The sequence below is a fragment of the Chelonus insularis genome, unplaced genomic scaffold (genome assembly GCF_013357705.1).
Source record: "Chelonus insularis isolate UGA/USDA-ARS -01 unplaced genomic scaffold, ASM1335770v1 contig_150_pilon, whole genome shotgun sequence".
NCBI classification, from domain to species: domain Eukaryota; kingdom Metazoa; phylum Arthropoda; class Insecta; order Hymenoptera; family Braconidae; genus Chelonus; species Chelonus insularis.
This window is the reverse complement of record NW_023276392.1, coordinates 460,154-481,565: the sequence shown is the minus strand read 5'-3', so window position 1 is coordinate 481,565 and position 21,412 is coordinate 460,154. Positions and strand designations below refer to the sequence as shown.

The 21,412-nt window shown below is 28.7% G+C and overlaps 1 protein-coding gene and 1 long non-coding RNA gene across 19 annotated transcripts in view; one reads left to right on the top strand and one right to left on the bottom strand.

The window, feature by feature from the left end:
* The window catches only part of LOC118063921 (cell surface glycoprotein 1), a 48,140-nt gene that overhangs the window by 11,577 nt on the left and 15,151 nt on the right, over positions 1-21,412 (top strand). For 6 of the 18 annotated variants that reach the window (XM_035078182.1, XM_035078170.1, XM_035078188.1 and 3 more), the window contains exons 2-11: positions 7,754-7,859; positions 10,410-10,469; positions 13,896-14,032; positions 15,679-15,961; positions 16,061-16,178; positions 17,164-17,299; positions 17,602-17,699; positions 18,031-18,169; positions 19,009-19,084; positions 19,183-19,415. In XM_035078182.1, the coding sequence (XP_034934073.1) occupies positions 7,754-7,859; positions 10,410-10,469; positions 13,896-14,032; positions 15,679-15,961; positions 16,061-16,178; positions 17,164-17,299; positions 17,602-17,699; positions 18,031-18,169; positions 19,009-19,084; positions 19,183-19,415 (1,386 nt within the window). The remainder of the gene's footprint in view (positions 1-7,753; positions 7,860-10,409; positions 10,470-13,895; positions 14,033-15,678; positions 15,962-16,060; positions 16,179-17,163; positions 17,300-17,601; positions 17,700-18,030; positions 18,170-19,008; positions 19,085-19,182; positions 19,416-21,412) is intronic. The other 12 variants (XM_035078171.1, XM_035078177.1, XM_035078179.1 and 9 more) reach the window with 7 other exon arrangements.
* LOC118063925 (uncharacterized) lies at positions 8,937-12,582 on the bottom strand. The gene is made up of 4 exons (XR_004690000.1): positions 11,867-12,582; positions 11,571-11,792; positions 10,835-10,919; positions 8,937-9,436 (listed from the first exon to the last, which is right to left on the bottom strand). It is a non-coding gene; the product is annotated as an uncharacterized lncRNA (long non-coding RNA).

The window sequence follows — 21,412 nt, the reverse complement described above, 5'->3', positions numbered from 1 at the left end:
ATTAATCCATGCCAGTGAACATGCAGTATCATTTATTCATCCTATGCAATACATTATGTGACTGTTAATAAAATAAATTTTAATAATTACAAAATATTTTGTTGGAAATTTAAAATTAATTGATAGCTATCACTTATTCATTTATTCCAACGTATTTCAATTTAAATATAGTAAATATTTATGGATAAATTATTTTTATGGATATCTTCATCTACAAATTTTCACATGAATCAACTAAATCCATGATAAATAATTAAATATTAATAATAATATTAAATAATGTAATATAAATTTCAATGAGGATATGCTTATTTCATTGAATAAGTGAATCTGTAATTGTTTTCAAGTTGTCCTGGAACATTTTTTATTACCAATATTATTATAGAATATTAAAGAAAAATAATTTAGTGATAATAAAATATAAATCGTTATTTTTATTTCAAATTAATTCTTCAAAAACCAGTTAAAAAGTTGATAAAGTATTGAAAGTCTTCCAACTAGTTAGCAAACAGTTTGAACTTCAATTCTTTCTGCTGTGAAGTAAAATGAAAACTGGAAATATTCTTCTTTTCACTACTTTCTTATTCAAAAGTTTTAATCCTGTGATAAAAAAAAATTCAAAACGAGTATTTATTTATCTTAATTGCGTCCTTTGGTGGACTGGAAGCAGATGTTTCTACTAGTCTGTTCTCCATTGATTTTCTATCTGCATCACAATGGATGGTGTATTGGTTATTTTTATGTATCGAATAAATGACGGTGTTGAAGAGCCTATAAATATAATCCGCAATTATCAATGTGACACAGTTGATTTAACTTGCTTCAGTAACGACTGAATGACTACTGGCTTCATTAAGTTCTCACGTGTGATGGTTTTACAGACATTCATGAATACAGCTGAACCAAATGTTTGCATTGTTCTTGGAAAAGTCGGCATAGCACATTGTTTTATACTAAAGCTCATGATCATAGACAATAAACTTCTATTCATGCCTTTACACTAAAGTTCTATGTCTTCCCTCACTTCTCACCTCTTGTTTAGTTATCGAGAAAACTGCAGACAAAGTCACAGGATTTATTGCGCGACTCAACGAACTTGATTTAGTCCAACTTTTCATTTTTATTTCTCTACTTTTTCCACGCTTTATGCAGATAATCTTTAAAGTTTTTTTTGTTCAATCCTCTTCTTTTGAAGTCGTTTGTTCGTAGATTTATATGAAAGCTGAATTTTTTTATCAGAGTTTTTTTATTTTAGATAATTTGAAAAAGAAAAAAAATATTCTCACCAATCAAAGTAAAACAATAAAATAATAATACTGATAATACAAAAAAAAGTGTTGGACAATTACTTTTATTGAGTATTTATTTTATGAAATTTTTATAATTCAATTTTAGTCAACTTTTTTAGCTTATTAGGAACTTATTTAATTTAATTTATTAAATTACAGTAAAATAGTTAGTTAAAAAGTTTTCAAATAAAATAGTAGAATAAAAGTATCACTTAAAATTGGGTTAATAGTCCTAGTTTTCATAAACTATTTATTTTTTAAACGTTTGTATACTCGTACTTGGTAAGAATGCAAATTTTGAATTATTCTAGTTTCCTAGTTTCAACCAAGAAACGTTTTTGTTCCTAAGAGATTTAATGGGACAAAAAACAACACACTTTTTTACGAGTAAACCTTCAAAACTATCTACAAAGTTGTTCAAAAATATTACATCAAGTTGAAATAGCAGATTCTTCTTTTAGAATTACTGTGCAATACTGGTTCGAAACAGGCATTATAAAACTTTAGTCAATACTTGGAATACTCTAAGTAAATACGAATTTTTCTCAAGCATGTCCATGTTGTCCACTTTTATTTTCACATGTTTTCAACACCCTGAAAGCTCCTGTGAGCATCGTTGAAGTAGAGAGTAAATATTTGTCAAGCTGACCTCAATGAAACTAAATATCTGGGTGTATCCAACTTGATGAAGCCATGTTCACCTTATGATCATTCAAGTGCACATGGAGCATTCGTCAATTCATCTAGTTCCCTATCACCAGGTCATAAATTTTTTGAATGTTGAGCAAAAATTTGAAAAATAAAAAAATGATCAACGTTATCAATGGAATTTTTTTTGCTGAATATGAAAAAGAAAGATTAGAATAACATGGGGTCAGATTAAACCAATAGATCATGATAAATCCCATCTGTCGAAGGTTGTAGTGAAGCTTTGATTGATGCCAGGACATCAAAATGACAAAGCCAACATCACTACCACTGCCAACAATTAATTGAATTTTCCAAATTTTTAGAATATATTCAACTTAAACGGAATAATTAACCATATCGATAATCGAGTTCTTAGGCTTAACGATGAAATTTCCAATTGTTTTAGGAATTGAAGGCTGAAATTACATTATCTGCCAGCATAAAATGCAGATATAGTTGCATTCAGAATTAAGTTGAGAGCAGAGTAATTATTATCCAAGCTCAACACTGAAGAATCCAATTGAACTTTCATCAGATCTACTCTTGCTCCCTTTTTCGTGAGCTCATCTCACTCTTTTCGTGTACTTACTCGAGTACTGTGGAATAAATTTTCACTCAAGTTATTGACATTGGAGTTTTCCTAATGTCGCCAAACTTGGCAATTAGAATGATTATATGGCACAAGTTCAAGAGAGATCTTGATAAAAAAAGTATCCATAAAAAGCTATTCAGTTTCAATAAAAAAAACAATCCAATTTTTAACTAGCAAATTTATTACCAAATAATTTATAAAAATTACCCTATTTTGAATTTCAAATCTACATAATTTACTCCTATAAAAATAGTCTTTTTCATTAATGAAATGGAAGTAACACTAGAAAAATGACAAATGAATTTAAACAAGTAATAAAAAGCACTTCTATAAAGACAACTGATGAAAAAAAAATGTTTTATTTAATAATTGGTGGGAAAACATGAGACTGTCTTGGTTCTTGAGTATTATTAGACAGTATATTAACTTTTTCACTTCACAGATAATCATGGAATAATACTTAAAAACGATAATTATCTGTTAATTTCTTTTTGTGAGTTAAAAATAAAAAGTAAGAAGCACTAGCAAAAAGCAGATGACTTTTTATTAAAATAAGAGAAAAGAATCTCTCTTTTTATAAAATAGTATTTTGTTCTGAACTGAATAATGGTCCAATTTTCTGATAAGATATTAGCATAAGAGGGTGATAATTTATCACAATTATTCCAGTGCTTTGACCAAAATTTAATTTTCTCTTGCCATTCCAAGTGTTACACATAAATAATCATTTAGATTCATTGATGCTAGCAGAAATGAGATATTCATCTACAGGATAAAAATGTAAAATTTATCTTTAAAACTGTATGAGTTATTTTTCTTATATTTAATACTTATTTATATCACAATTTTATAAATTTAATATTTGATTTATGGTCACCAAGTCAACATTGAGTTTAATATGATTAAATTTTTGTATTTTTAAATAAAGATTATCTAAATTATAACAGATTACTTTTTATAGTAATAAATTGTTTATTTTCCAATTAAAAAAATTATTTACATTATATAATTAATTAATTGATGTATCCTGAAATATTTATAATAAAATGGCAGTTTTATTAACTTTTCATCAGGAAGTTATTGTAATGGGATCGACTTTTGAAATTTCGTTATAAAATCTGCTCAATTACTCACAGTTCTAACTCTTTCCAAGAGTATGTAAATTTAAAAAATACTATTATTAAATGAAGATAGTTGTAAATCCAATTTTAGAATTTGTTGTGGTAGGAAAATATTTTTTTTTGACATGAAGTAAATTTTTAATGATATTTTCAATATCCAATAGTCGAGTTGACTTTCCTGATATCCTTTCTCTGACTAGCTGAACCTCGTGAATGAGATACCCGTCACATTGAAATGGAAATCTCTAAGAGATTATCGATGCTGTGTAGGCTCTTCTTTCAACCTCGACAATCCGGAGAGAATTCGCTCTGTCGAACATTATATTGCAGTCAAATCCCATTCATGAAATAGAGGTTTCGTTGCCGGAAATAAATTTTTTTCTTCTGATTTATATTTCGTCTTTTATTTATTTTTTTTTCTCTCATTTTTCCCAATATATATAAAAGTCGCCTTTGCTTTTATAGACTATAAGTCAAGCCTAGAGCCTTTACTTTGTTCACTGATGCACATTCGAACGGAGAATCGATTCCTCATGCCACCGTGAAGTGTAAAAATATGAAATGTCAGTGGAAATAAACAGTAAAACGCATGTTGTGATATGTCTATATACAATCATTGATAACAATAGTAAAAAGCTCAAGGCTTCGTCAAGCTTTCTCTTCCGTTTTCGCCTTTTTTTTTTCATTCACAAGTGTAGCGTGCAACGTTAACTGGCATTCGTAGCTAAATTGTTTCATGTATACAACAACCTTAAGTGAATCTCTTGAAATTTTCACAGAACCTGTTCGAAAGCTTTATCAATGTTAGACAGTCTCTTATGATCTTTCAAATATTTCTCCATGCTCCAAACACTATTCATTAACATTCTCCTCCTTCTCCTTGGTACCATGTTTTATGTTTGAGTAAAGTGACATCAAATTGCTTTTAATTAAATGTTGAATACTCCAAAATTGTGGTAGAAAAGAATAATTAGCCTGTTGTTTTTATTTTATTTTTACATATCATACTGAACAATAGGTGTTATTAAATATTATATAATTTATTTTATTTCTTTCCCTCTTTAGATAAAAAAAATTCATGCTCTTTAATTAGATAAATATATTTGTGAAAAACTTTTTAAAATATTAAGCAGACTTCCATGAAAAAAATCCCGGCGACTTAAAAACTAAATTTTTTTTTTTTTTTTTTTTTTTTTAAAAAAAAGTATTTTACTTTCTGGAAATTTTTAAACCTTAAAATTCACTACAACTTTAATAAGTGCTCTTACGATATTTTACTCAATCTCGTGACTTATAATGCTTTTTTAAAAAATAAATATTACTTCAAGAGTCTGAACTTCCTTCAAAATTATATGAAATGTTAAGAATTGACTGACATTCGTCCGAATGTTCCTTCAGTTGAAAATATTTTTTATAAATAAAAAAAAAAATCAACAACTGCTCTTTCGTATCGAAAATCATAGATTAAATCTATTCTCCAATAATTAAGAATCATTTGACTAGAAATTTCCATCTATTTGGATAGACTCATACATAGTCAAATATGCAGTCTGCTAGTCAAGCTCTAAATCATTCATTTTCATCCATAATAACACATTCCGAAATTCATCGATGTAATAAATAATGTCGATTATCTACTAAATGTTACAAATATTTGTGCAATAATAATTCTTCATTCTCTCCATCATTTGATAATTATTCTTTATAAACTCATTGATGAATTCCTAGTAATCCATGACTGTAAAATATAAAAAGCCATTTATTACTTTACCTTTTCAATTATTTTCATGAAGGCTAATTGCAAACTTAATTGCTATGCATTTCATATTAAAATGAAGTTAAAACACTGAAAACAATTCACTTAAAAGACTCTTTACTTAAAGAATTGATTAGTAAAAAATAGCCATCTTAAAGGGAAAAACTTTTTATTTTTCTTTTAACTGGTTTTTAAATTGTATGATGAAGCAGTTTACTACGAAGCTATATACGATATCGATTTCTAATTGATTCCATTATTAACTTAAAAGTAATTGATTTTATCACCACTCAAGTTAGTTTTACATTATACTAAAATTTAATACTAAATAAAATAGAAGCTAACAGCTCTAAAACTTGGAAATTAAAAGCAAGATAAATGGATGGTATTTAATTTGATGTCAAATATTAATATTATTTGAGGTGGTTGGAATTGAACTGAGTATGTTATCAATAAAATTGGTTCAACCCAGAGAAATGAGGGAGAATTTTAAAAGGTTTTAAAATATTCCGATTTTTTAATAAAACGAATTTTCTTTTTTGCTCCCAAAAAAAAAACGTATACGGTTACGAGACTTTTAATTATAGTGAAATGTCTGTAACTCTATCGACTGTAAAATCGTTTGATTTTTTATTCTAAAGACATTAGAGTAGAGAATTTCGATTTTCATGAAGATGTTCGCTTTTAAAGCTTCAATATCTTCTCATAATCGAAATGAAATTTTTTTTACATCATTAAAAATTAAAAAATTCTTTAATACTAAATTTTTTATATTATTTAACGTTAAAAAGATCATTAAAATGTTTTTACGAATTGGAATATTTTATTTTAATCGTATTAAAGTATTTAATACTCGGCAACTTGATTTTAAAATTTTTTAAAAACTGTAAAATCGCAGGAAAAGTTAACTGGAAAAGGTTTTTCCCCCAAAAATTGGTGTGATTTAATAAAAATTCATTTAATATTAATATTTAACTCATAATAATTTAATCATGGAAACCTTTTTTATTAAACTCTAAAGTCTTTTACTTATAAAAGCAAAGTTTTCAACAAGTTTAAAAACTATCGACTACTTTTAATGTGAAAGTTTCGAGCCTACAGACATTTTCTTTACAAATTGGTGTGTAGAACAAGATAAATGAAGACATCATGTTGAAACATAGAGGACATAATCTTTAGTACATGAAATTACATGCTGATCCAGCTATTCATGTAGTTTTAATCGAGTTTGGCTAATGCAAATTACTAGCAGATGTTGAAGAAGCTGTTAAATAAAATTTTATCATTCACAAATTAATGTTTAATTATTCAAACGTTAACATTGAGAAATCAATTAACAATTATCCATTGGCTATGAACATAAAAGTATTATTATAATTAGGAATAATTTATTTTCATCGGTGCAATTATCTTCGTATGTCGGAAAAAAAGTGAAATCGTTAAAAAATAGTACAGAAAATGTGAAAGCAAGTGTTAGTGAGATTTTACTAACGATCTGGGTACTTAACGTTGAGAAAAAAAAACTCGAGTACGTATTCTTCCACTTGAAAAATTTTGTTGAATTTAAGAAGAATGCATATCGTACATATAAGCATTTTACCTGAAGAGAACGCTCTATTGGTAACATTTTTCTCAAATGCAGAATTGTCAAAGATGAATACAATTTGTATAATGGATGTAATACGATTGCTAAGCTTGAGAGAAAGACTTCCATTTAATTACAGTTTATCACCAAACAACATTTCATATGTTTAAGTAAAACTATTTTAAAAAACGAGTTACATTTTTTACTTGTACTGCATTTTTTACAGCAAAGTTATCATTTTATTCTTAAAATATTACTACTAAAATTTAAAATAATGCTATACTTCTTCTTTCATACCACCTTGGGATCCATTTCGAAGGTATACTGTCATATAAAATAATTTAAAAATTCATACAGCTTGAATAATAGTTCCAACTCAATTTATTTTGTCTAAAGATCGGATTTTCTTCTGTATGAGTATTTTTTTTCTAAGTTTATGGATAATAAATTACTGTATCATGAAATTGAAAATGTTATACAAAAATGACAAAATCCATAGTCAGAATATCAATGAGCCATTTTTACTCACAAAAGGATCGGTAGTACAAGACCAGGAAAATATAAAAAAAAATAAATTTCAATATTTTCAATAATCCATTCCCCTAAGGCACGACTTTACGTAGTTTTTCTTCTACAAACTCGTTTACTTGCTAGTTGCAAGCTATATCCATACAAATCCAAATAAAAGTAAAAAATAATGACTTTGTTCTTATATTTCAGCAGCTCCATTCGGAATATAGGAGCACGTACACATGGCACGAGTACACAGGGCCGCACCAGGAGCACACAGTTGTTCGTCGTGCCCCTCAACCACCACCAACTTCCAGTAAGTCTATATCTACAATACTTTTATATTACAGTACAACGAAAAAATTTACCACAGAATAATAAGAAATAGTTTATAAAATATATCAATATAAATGACAAGAGATTTACTACAATATAGAATTGTTTTCTTATCTTCATATCAATATTTTTTAGAGCATCGTCGATGGATGTATATTATTTTTATTATCATACCTTATTTTATATTCCTATCATGCTTATTCGTGAAATATATACTCTTAATTCATCTTGAAGATGTTTGCTATTTAGATAACTATTTCGTACATTTTTATATATACTCATCAATCGACGTTGCTTTTTAGATTTATACATGTTCTTACGACTTTTTCTTAAAATAAATCTGTAGTTCGTTTTTTAGGAGTGTTAATAGTCGTATTATATTCTTGGTCGTGCCTACACCTCGTGAACGTCCACACGTTTTCATCATCACATTTTAAATAATTTAACACAAGTTTACAATGTTATTTATAATTAGAATTCAAAAATATACGTAGCTTTCTGTAATTACATTCATTAAATGTCCAGACAAAAAAATTTATCACGTCAGCATTTTAGATGTTTCTTTTTTTAATAATAAATATAGAATAAAAATGGAAATATTAGAAAAATATAGTCATAAAGAAATGGGAAAAAAGGAAAAGCTGCAACGTTGCAACAGCTCAACAATTTTACTGATAAGAAAAAAATTGTCACAACTAACTAGCTGAAACAATAAAGTTATTCAGATGAATATTGTGAAGTAGAATTCATTAAATTAATTGCAATTTATGTAATGATTCAGGGTACAAAAAATATATGACTTTATAAAGACATATCTATTATTGACCATTGACCGAATGGAGTCTTTGAAATAAGAAAAATATTTCAAATAATTTCAATAAATAAAAAAAAAAATTTATCAATGCTTTCTTAATTTAACGTGATGAAATTTTTTGCAATAAAAACGCAATCAAAACTTAATTGGAAGACTTGCTAGCCAATTGGTAAAAAAAAGACTTGTAAACATGTGTTATCAATTATTATTAATTATTTTTATGAAAATGAATTATCTTAACAATATATTATTAAATAAATTAACAACCTACAAAGTCATAGCACTACTAATTTTGTTGATTTTGTTGAATCTTTTTAATCTTATTTTCGTACTCGCAGTGTTCACACTCATCAATCTGTCATCTATTCATCACCTCTACTATATTTCTTCAGTTTCAATGTTGCTCGCTGTATCTTTTGTGCACACACGTGGATTATACATGTCAGTGAGGATTCTTTTCAGTACTTATATGCTCGAATAAGTCGCAATCCAAAGAGTACATTTGTCCGGAAACACAGAGGCTCATTATATGCACATGAACGACGACATCGCGTGCTCCGGGGATTCCTAAGAGAGTGCCGGGCATATTCAAACCTTTCACCCTCCCTCTCCCTCCGTCCATTACACCGCAATCAAGTGGCCGAATTGGCTATATTCACAAATTGCTGGAAAAATCCATGGTGCTCTCTGAATTTTTTTCATAATTGCCTCTTTCCACTTTGCTTCTTTTGTTCCATACGTTGCTGAAAAAAAAAATGAAGCATTATTTACCACTGTAAAATAAAATTGCGAATTCAATCAATTTTTATATGCGTTAATAACAACAAATAATTAAAGGTTCATTGAGTTTTATTCAACCTATATTCTAAAAACAAAAATGAAATTTTAATGTTTTGAGAGGATTTAAAAATATACTGATGAAAAAAAACTTTTTCAATGGATTAATAGTAAAGGCAAAGATGAATATGGCTGTAAATTAAATAATTTATAAACTCACAGTGTTTTATTAATATGTCGGATATGAAATTCTTTGTTTGTTGAAGCTGAGTACTGTAGTTAATTAAATTCATGTTGACTCAAATAAATATACTTAAATAAATGTTCTGAAGTATTTTATATTTGATTTTAAATATCAACATTACATGTAAAAATTTAATATGTGTCAGATTTCTATTTTTAAACTTCTACCATTTTTATTATTCATTCAATATTATTTCTGAAATAATTACTAAAATAATTGGGCTTTTAAAAAAAATTTTCAAATGTATAACATAAACTCCGGCTTCAATGTATTTTTTTTTTTTTCATTCCTAGAAAAGTTTTCCGCATTTTTTCTAATAATAAAAAATATTAAATTCACTTATTTTTCATTTTTCTATTTCAATATGTGGGCAAAAATTTTTTTACGAGTTTATAATTAATTAAAATATTCATTTTCTAGGATCAAGTTCAAATTTGTTATCAGCAAAATACAAATTGCCTTGGATTTGACAATTAATTCCCAATACAATCACAAACAAAATTTCGTTTTCGTATTTTTTTATCCACCAGTTCTATTGACACGTGAAAAAAATGGATTTTTCCTAGCAAATTGTGAACATAGCGAATTCAATAAAACGGTAAAAAAATAATATTATGTACAAAAAAAAAAATTACGAGATAAAAAAAAAAATTGCCAAAATCGAAAACGGTGCCAGCTGCGAATTTTGATTGCAGCGAAACAAGCAAGCACAAAGCTACAATCGGCCAAGTCAACTGAGGATGAAAATACTGAAGGTAAGAAGAGAGACGTTACGAACGGTGCTACGCAAACCAAGCCTCTTTATTATTCTTATTTCTTATTATATATTAATTATAAATATATTTTAAAAACTTAACTTATTTATTCTTTTTTCATTACACCTCTTATTTTCACTTCTTATCACTCTATCAATACTTTTCATCTTTTTCAATTACGTGTATATACAAACGTAAGAAAATGAGTCGTAAGAAATAACCACACGCTTGATGTATTGCTTGCTTTTTATATCAACATTTGTTATTGTTAGTTTTATGTGTCTAATTATTATTAATAAATTATATTATTGATTTGCCTGAGAGAAAAAAAAATAAATCATTTTTTTAATAAAAAAAATACTTACAGTTATAGAATGAAAAGCTTCTATTTATCACTCTAGTATGAATTTTTATCATCAGCTATATCTTCACTTGCAGAAATATTGATCGCTGTAAATTCAAATAATTGCATATTATAAATATTTATTTACTTTAAGCAGACATTTTCTATTTTTAGATTCAAATATAATAGCACAAGACCTTGACATTTAAAAAATTCGAATAAAAAAAAAATACCTGAATGAATGCATTTATATAGCTAACTATTGATTATTAAGATTAATTAAATATTCTGCATTTACGTGCTTGAAGTGACAATTTAATAAATAGTTGTAAAAAAAACAAGAATAATTAAATGCTAATTATGCAAAAGATATTAATAATTTAACAGCATAATTAATAATATTTTACATGATTTTTCTCGAATTAGTAACTCATTTACTGCATAAAATGACTTTTATTAATAGTCGTCAAATGAGAATAAATTTAAAAAGAAAATAAATAAATCTTTTATATAAATAAATTATTCAAAAGCTTATTTATTTATTTAAAAGTGAGTTTTTTTTTATTCTAAAAAATCAATAAATCTCTCAGAGCATTAGTTTTCAGTGTTATTGATTATTATTAGCAACTAATTATTAATTATAATAATTAATTTATTTAATTTTTTAGTTGCGTGCTAGTTTGTGGTACGGTCGTAGGTGCACGACAACTACAATTAAATAATAAAAATGTCACAAAGTTTATTACAACTGAATCCACCTGTCTTTAACTTGATTCACATCTTTAAAAGGAAACAACAATCGCGTGCAATTGACTGTTCATTCATTCGTTGCGTGACTTCAAACCCGCGAATTCCGGTCACAAAAGTCGCATGTTTGGCGCACTAGGACTTTTCGAGGAATCAATAGCTGCATCGCAATTTCCATAATTTCTAGTGCTTAGTATATATGTACATACTATGCCACTCACATAGTTGAGAAGCTAAAAAATAAGAAAAAGAATAGAAGCGTTGAGGTAAAATTCAGAAAAAAAAAGAAAAAAGTCTTTATACGCACCAAGAATTTGCTGAGGTCTTTCTTAAATAATTTTTTCAGTCTGTTGCTCAAACTTAACGTGCACCTGCGACCCTCAACATGAGTTCCAGAGCCTCGAGAGCCCGTGCATGTAAAATATAGAACCCGTAGCAGAATCTAGATTTCAGAGCGACGTGCTGAATAAAGTGGATAAATATCACTAAAATATAACCATAATATATCAAGAAGTTTAACCTATAAATAAATAATGCAGTAATTGAGTTCGAAATAAGGCACGTTACTCTGGTAGAATTATTGTTATTTTTGTTTAGACGTAGAGATACACACACGAGTCATGTCATCAATAATTTCGACTCACTGAGTTTGTATAGGCGGTTTCGAGGTCGATGCTATTGATCCCTCATGTCTTGAAGGGGGTGGTAAGAGTCATGTAGGGAGGGGCAACTTGTAGGTGTGAAAGAACAAGATTTTTTTTAACTATGTTATTTAGAGACAGACAATTATTTAGCACCACTTTTTAAAACTTTTAACATGCTGGTATTGATTCCGTTACATATGATTATTGAATTTCGTGATTGTATTCACGTGTCTGTTGGAGTTTATTATCCCTAAGTATAGTGTGATAAAGTTTTTCTAACATTGGTGATATACATGAAACTTCTAAGAAGATTACAGGGAAGTTGGTTTAGGAAAGTAGAGTTTTTATTTTATGACTGACTACATATTGAATTTTTTTATTTTCAACTGGAATTTAATGGCACAGAACTTTGTTTAAATTAGAGAGTTGATTTAAATGGGAAAATTATAAACATGTTTGCTGATTATTGCAATTATAGATGTCGCACTAAAAGGCTCTTTTCCGGTAGATTAATTTTTGTTGTACTTTTGAAGTAAATACATTTATCTGAGAAAAAAATTGGATTTTTATGATGTAAAGTTTTTTCTAAAGACTTAAACTTTGATGCCTTTGCATTAAAAAAATTCTTTTTCAATTTATCCTGTGGATAATTATATTTCCTAGAACTATCAGAGTTGAAAACTGAAAGAGACTTTTCTAACCTAATCTCACTGAAGTTGATAAACCAACAACAGTAATCACACTGCAATTTTCAAAACAATACCTTGAAAATCAAACTTATTTATTTTTTTTAAAAGCATTTGATAGATTTTTTTCAATATTTTCACCTTTAAAATATAGTTTTCAAGTATAATGAAAAGCTGAGAAATTTTCACAAAGTGATGACACATTCAGAAAAATTTTCTATCCAATGAAGAAGTATAAAGTACAAGCTCTCATCTATTTCTCAGTTTATGAAAATCCGATTATTTTCATCAGAATACATCTGTTCAGAAATAATTTTAATTCCTGGAAATTTTCAGTGATAAAAAATTATTGAGAAATAAAAAGAAATACCAAAATCCGATTATGTTTACAAATCTAATCATTTTTGCATTTTTGCAAGTATTTTATAGTGAAAGATGAATACAAGAATTATTTATAATTATTCTCATTGCGAATAGAAAATTACCATAAATTTCAACAAATCACATTACATTCTAATTAAATGAAAAAAAGGAAAGAGAATTTCTCCTCATAAATCAACATCAAAAAATTCCGTAATCACTTTTTAATTCTACGTTGCATTTTTTTCTCTCTCATTTGAAGCAAAGAAAGTTTCTATTAAATAAATCATTTTAGTTTAATTCCCACAAAAGTCCAAGCATTCACTATTTAAACTAGCTTAATGACAATAACGTGTCTGTTAAAAGAATCATAATGCCATAGGAATTAAAAATAGGTGGGAAATAAATGAAGGTATAAATAAGAGAAAGCTCGTTGAACAAGTAGGAAAAAATACGGACACGAGGGATTGAGTTCATTGGCCATAGCAGGAAGATGAAAAGAGGTCGAGAGGGTCATTTAGACTCTAGAAACATTCAGGATGAGTCTTTATAACTCTGATCATCTAGCTTTTAACCCTTGTAATCCTTTATCCTTTTCCACAAGTATTCCATTCTACCACTAATAACAAATTGCTTGAAATTACAGGACCTACATTGGAGCCGCCATTGCCACGACGGAAGAAGTGTCCGGAACTCGCTTACAGACATCACGAATTTATTACTGCAGCTGACAGCGACGGGATTGATGGAGTTGATACCAATGTTGTTGCTGATAAGGTTCGAGTAAGTTACAGACGCTTCACTTTATTAATTAAATCTTTTTGTTAAGCCTAGACTTACTATACATCCAGATTTTGCTTAGATTGTCAGGGATTTAAAGGTTCTTTACAGAATCATGATAACTCAATGTAGTTCTTTCAAGTAGTTCTGACACTAGAGTCACCATAGAAAGCTTTTTCAATTACTTTTAAAAAGGGAATGTAGAGTATGGGTAATTTTTCTTGTTAGAGTACAGACTCCATACATTGCTGTTTTTTATGTGAGTCTGAAAGAGATTTACTTGTCAGAAAAATCTCGGCTTGCAGATATTTTTGAATGAAAATCAATCAAGAGAATTGCTGGGATTAAAAAAGTACAATAAAATAAAGCTAGAGAATTTTATTTATCATTTGTTCAATTGCTTTTAGAAATAAAACAATAAGTTAGAAATTGAGTTTTAGAAATATCAAAATATAGACGATTATCTAAGAGGACTATTTTACCTCAGGGACCATGTTGCCCACAATTTAATAGAAAATTAGAAGTTCTACATTGTTTAAAGTCAACAAAGTTAATAATTCAATTTCTAGAATTAGCTAGATGTTTAACTGTTTGTTTTTCATCCAATTTTACTTGAAAAAAAACATTAGTATACCTAGTTCAAAAAGAGTACTAAATCATTCTTCTATTAGTCATAGGAATAAAATATTTAATATGTTCAATAAAAAAGTTTATCTTGGCTTTTTCATGAGCAAATTTTCAATTCCCACTCACGTTCATAGGAACCAATCATCCAGTCCTTTGATGATCAGATGATACCATGCATGTAAAGATCCACTTAGAGTAATGAAAATAGAATTGATGGGGAATTTGCTCACAGAAAGGTTTATCTCTCATTAGATTTATGTATAAATATATTCGGTCTACGGTTCCTATATTCATGACCGCATGTTGAATAATCTAATTTTTACCGGTTTTGATTTATGAAACTAGATTACAAACTTACTAACTTCGTGATAACTATGATTAGAGTATTTATTATCACATTGATGTAAATTAAAAATAATAAGTGATGTTATCAAGTTTCATTGTAGTAAAAAAGGTAATTTTAAGTTAACAAAAGATCACAATACTTGAGAATTAAATTGTGAGAACTGCCTTTTTTAATCAAGATTTTCCAATAATTTGGAAGAAAAAATAATCTGAATTTCAATAAAACACACTTTGTTCCATTTGGCTTAATTGAAATCGTCTATGATGCTCCAGTAAAAAATAATCTAAAATTTTATCACTTCTCTTCATAAAAAATAATCTAATTTATCATTTGAAAGTTGAATGACAATTTGATAAAATAACCTACTTCCAGTAAAATAGCTTACAATAAAACGCAGAAAGTCTTTCTAAGAAATGGTACAGTGCCAGAACTACCTCAAACATGATAAAAAGTTGCAGAAAAGCAATTTGTAAATTTGAACTGGGTCTAAAACCCCTTTACAAGGAACTAGACCCATTGAAAATATCTCAAAGGACCTACATCTCTTTTATCACACCTCGTCAAATTCTGTCTCAATTGTCACTCGGTCAAAAGCTATTCTGCACGCGAAACTTTCTAGCTCGACCTTATCGACACAATTAAAAAATTCCATTGTTCTCTTTTGCTATTCCATCAGGAAGTGACAGGAAGTACAGCGTTGCCACCAAGTCAGCTGAGTAAAGCAATTTCGCGAATAAGTACGGAATATCGATTGCAGTTTGCTTGGCCAAGACGAGCTCAACTGACAAACGGTGATGCAATTGCACCACTGCCAGCAGCTGGAGGTGCTGGTGGGAATGCTGGTGGTCCACCACGAAAGTCATTGAGTATGGGTGCTCTAAAGCAAGGAATAGCACCGTCTGGCCCAGCTCCAGTGCACATGAGAAAACGGCCAGGCGATGTAGATCACAAGCGTGATGGTAAGGCTTCTTAGTTTGTCAATGCTCGTCACTTATATGTATGTCCGTTCAATTGGATTAGCATTCATGGCCAGTGATACTGATATTGACTTTTTCTAGGAGTCCAAGCATCCGAGCTCGAACCGTTGGTTGGTAGTAATGCTGATAATATCGATGGGGTTGTTCTTGAAGCTGAAGAACGTGATGAAGAGCTTGCTGAACTCAAAGTTGCCTTTAGGTCAGATTATTTCACCTACTTATGTAAATAATTGATCCTTTTTATCACTTTCATGATAAGCAAAGTGTTGATGACGTTGAAAAAATTACTTTACAACACTTTCTAACTAAATCATCAAACTCTCAAGCTTTAGTCAACCCAAAAAACGAAATAGTTCATGGAGTAGATTTTTTTTTCTACCTTTGGGGTTCTCTTGTGGTTTGAGGGTATCCCTATCACTAATGCATTAGCATATTAAGTGTCATTCAAACTCCCAATCTTGACAAGCGTCAAACAACATTTTAATGATGTTTGTCAGGCATTATTAGGGATCAAACGTGGTCTTACAACGAGTTCAATGCAGTTAACTGCAATCTAACATGACAGAAATAAAGAAGAACTATAAAATACAGCATGCAAATGTTAAAAAACGGTAAAGTGAGCTACAGAATTTATGAGAATAAAAAAGTTTATTCCGGGTCAAGTGCGGATTAAGTGCGGTCAGGTAAGACTTAAATGTAGAAAAAAGCTTTCGACTTAAATTCTTCAAGTAGGTTATAATGACAAACAGAATGAGATATAAATTATCCTACAATAAATTCATACGAAATTTTTATATCTTTTCAATGAAAAAATCTCAACTGCATAAATTCATTGCAAGAAGTTTTTGTGACAGATATCAAATTCCACCCTAAATTCCAAAGATTATTGCTAAACTCGTAGTACTGAATATAAATCCACACATTATCTCTCCATCATGGCATTTTAAACTTTTAAATGTCAACTGTAATCTGAAATGTATAATAAAAACCAACTAATGAAAAACATTAGTTTGAACGGATTTGCTACTCAATTGTATGTATATATATATACATTTTTTTTATTTTATATTTAAACATGACATAAAAGTACGTGGATAAAATAACTACGACAGGGTGTAGTAGAGTGGATTGAACAGTAAACTAATTGAAAATAGATATTTTTTATTCGGTTGTGTCATTTGCAGAGAAAGAAAGTCAGCTGGTAGAGGAGTGAGAATCATCGATGACAATAAAGTGAAGGAAAACAATAAAAATCGTATGGAAAAAGCCTTTCCAACATCCGAAATCATTGAACTTAGACGACTTGCTGATGAGTATAAGGTAAATTATTGATAGGAAGGATTTCTGTATAGTCTTCTTAGTCTTCAGTAATATACTTTGAAGATGAAAATCCATTGAAAATATTCCACTTGATCGCATGCAATTTATCTCTCACGATCAAATGAATTTTTGATCCTCGTTTGATACTTTGATATTTTCATTGGTAAAAATGAGCTCTTCTTCAATAGACAGATTTTTTTTCTAGAATTGTTATAGATTTTTTTCTTTACTCTTACAAATTATTACAACTATTGTTATTCTTATTACTGTTGTTATTATCATCCTTATTATCCTTTCATAAGCATCGAGACTGGGGCAGCGGTCTTGCATCTGAAGAAGAAGCATCCTTGTGGAAACGTGTGTCAAATAACCACGCGCTCAACGCCTTGTCTCTCGCCAGGCCAGTACATAAATTCTCGATGTTCATTTTCCTTTACGTCCTTTGTTATTTAATTAATTTTACCCACAACAATCACATGTTTGTGTTGAAATGTTTTTCAAAAAACATCACTTTGATGTTCAGATACATCATAATTCTGGTTATGTGTTGTGAAAATGAATATATTTATGTAGATGTGTTAATTGTTCTACAAAAATTTAGCACCTTCACTCTCAAACTTACCCTGTCGTAGTCATTTCATCGTATTTTATTGTTAATATTTTCGCATTATTTTCGAATGTATGAGAAAATAAATGTAAATATTTTGCTCATTAAATCATTCTTATTGCAGATCTGTTACAAAAGAAGAAAAAGAGAAAGAAAATACAAGAAAGGTAGCGCCTGTTACAAATACAATGCCACCAGCTGGGAGACCATCTTCCGTTCAAGCTAGACCTATTTATGAAATCCTACAGGACGATTTAAAAGCGGTTTGTAGAAATTTAAATGAATACTTGATTACTTACAAAACATGACTTCCGTGCTTTTCACTTCGAAAGTACTTTTAACATTTTTTCCCAACTTTATATACATTTTAATTAATTTCATTTAAGTCTTTCAACTTGAAAAATTATTTTACTTCGTTTCTTGAAATTTTGTTTGTTGGCTCATCCAATTTAGAGTGTCTTAAGACAAAAAATCGATGAGAATAATCTGATCATGAGAAGATGGTGGGAATAAGATAACTCGAGTGAGCTTGTTGTTGTTAATTAAAATATTATATACGTGCTTGCATGATATAAATTTGGCGAATTTTAAGCAACTCAAGTTATTATTAAAAAATTTTCAACTACATTTCGAGTTATTTATTTTTATAAATTAATGTTTATTTCCGGTTGATTGTTATTTCTCTTTTATATTAGTCTCTAATTTAGAATGAAAAAAAAATCGTTGACGAAAATTTGGCAAAAGTCAAACAGCAAAAAGGTTCTAGAGTATAAAATAAAAGTTAAAAAGTGTTTGGAGTACGGAAATCTCGGTATACGAGTCCAATTGACTCTTGACCGATTTTTTTTTTACAAGAATATGGGACACAACAGCACCTAAAGGCAAAATAGTATTTCTAAAAAATTTTAATGCACCTATTAACAACGGTTTCTTGATTGTTTAAAAAGCTAATAGGAAAAATAACGAAAAAAGCTTTAGCTCTTCAAGAAAAAAAGAGACTGTATATCAAAAAATTTTTCCATGACTTTTATATTTTTATGTATCGACAACACTATTATTAAGAAATAAAAGTGAATGACTGTGATAAAATTTTTATTTTCAGGATAACGAAAAAGCTATCGCTCGAGCAAGGAAGGAATTTTTGATTCGCCATCATTTGGATCGCACTACAGGGATTTGTAAATAATTTAATCTATATTTAAACATTTAATTTAATTATTTTCCTAAATCTATAAAAAAAAATTCCTTTTCACTAATGACCGGATTTTAATTGAAGTTTCTATTCGAGGCGATGGAGCATTACTGCCTTCTCCAACGAGAGAGAAGCTGGAGCCAGTGGTGCCACGTCGCCGTGACGAATCCAAAGAGAACCGTGATGAGATTCAACCACGAACCAAGTCAAGCCCAAAGAACAGTCCACGAACAGGACGCTCGCAGAGCTTAGGACCTCTAAGTAGATCACCAAAGAGACAAACACCGAGGACACCGTCCGTCAGTAAAGATATCAAGGTATATTCATGATCCTCGTTCTTCTTATGACAGAACTACTCCCTAGTAGACATTTGTCAAGTTCTAGAATAACACTTCAGTCCCAAGTTGAACTCAATTTATCGAGTTTCGAAATGTACGATCAAAATAGAAATTGTCAAGTAGACGTTTATCTGGCTTACATTACCTCAAGTTCTTTTCTTATTCTTCTACTACTTCTTCATTCACTTCTCGCCTGAACATCCATCGTGACATTTAATATTTCAGTCGTTTTCTAAATTAGAAGAGTGATCATTCAAGTAGAAAGCTCCTGTAAAATTAATTTCGTGATATATTACTCTTTAAATTTATTTTGACGATAATAATAATATCAAATTTTGATGAAAAAGAAAATTTCTTAACAATTGTATCGTGTAATCCTAAAAGTAAAGAGTTTTGAAAAAATTCATGGATAATAATTCTTAAGAGTAGATCACAGGATATTAAAATATGCATCAATGACTTTGTAATGCTGATAATTAAATCATTCTCACAAACTAAATTATTTGTTGAAAAATATTATGCACTTTGAAAGGCTTTTTTTATTTAATCAAAGAATATACTTGAAATATTTTATTAATATCAACATTTTAAATAATTCAACTGATAAATAAAAATATTGCAGTGAAAATTTTTTGCTAATGTGCTAATGGATGAACATGATTTCATTTCTCTTTTAACATTTTATTTCAATTATTCACCAGAATATAAGCATTAATCAACATTTTTAAATTCCCATTAATTGCTTTTAAAATCCACTAGATATAAATCCGAATTTATGGAATAAAAAAAAGCCTCTATATTGTATTGTTAATCACAAAAACTCAAGTGTTATTACGTAGAGTGTTCAATTAAACTGAATTAAAGAATGCTAATATATAATGCAACGAAAAAAGCATAGTTAGCGACTCATTATTCAATTCGATGAAGCAGTTCAAGACAAAACCAAATTGAGTATCAATGACAATAAATTCTAAAGGAAAATTTCCTTCACGTCTTTTCCTCATTTAATTGTTTAATTTTTTTTTTATCGACTAATCTACTTTAAGAGTTGTAATCTATTTTTGTCTGATTTAACTATACTTAAATCGTAAAAATTTTATCGTCAGCCATTTCAAGGATATTAAAGCAAAGCTAAAATACCTGATCTTCCAAGGTGTATCTTGTTACATGCTTTTAGATATAAATAAATTTTTTATACGAAAGAGATACCAGTCGGCAACATTATTTTTGAACACTCTACGAATTTATCACGATTTAACTGCAATTACGTTTCTAAAAAGTGGATCACATGATAAAAAAAAAAGAAAACGTTAAACACATCTTTAAGTGCAAACTTTTAGGTTTTTATTCGTGTTCTTTGGGGTATATACACCATAATTTGTACTTTTTTTTACGAGCATACAAAGATTAAAGTCGAGTAACGTTTACTTTTATTATTAAAGCTCCTAGAGAAAATTAAACTAGAAAGATTATAGGATAAAACAGATTTGGAAATATTTAAATTCAAGAGTTAAAAGAATATACTGGGCAATTTTTTTAAAATCACTGTTAAATTATGAAGAGAATATAAATGGTTTTATTTTGCTAAAAGTCTCAATTTATTTATTGAGAATAAATAATGCTTTATGAACAAAATAATTAAATATAACAATTGGTACTTCAAGGCTGTAATTAATTTTAAAGGCAGAGCTACAGCTTTTCCCAAGACAAATATGAATATTCTTTGCCATAATTCAGATGAGAAAAATTAAAAAGGAAATTTTTCAAGAGCAAAGAAGAAAAGACTGAAAGTATTCACAAGTCTATAAAAATTATTTTACATTCATTTTATGTTTGACTTCATGGATTTTTATTAGAGAATTTTCAATGTAAATCATTATCAAATGACGTAATATTCTCGACTACATGTTCATTAAATTTACGAGAATAATTCCTTAACTGAGATTATTTCTAATAAAACTGATGAATAAAATCAT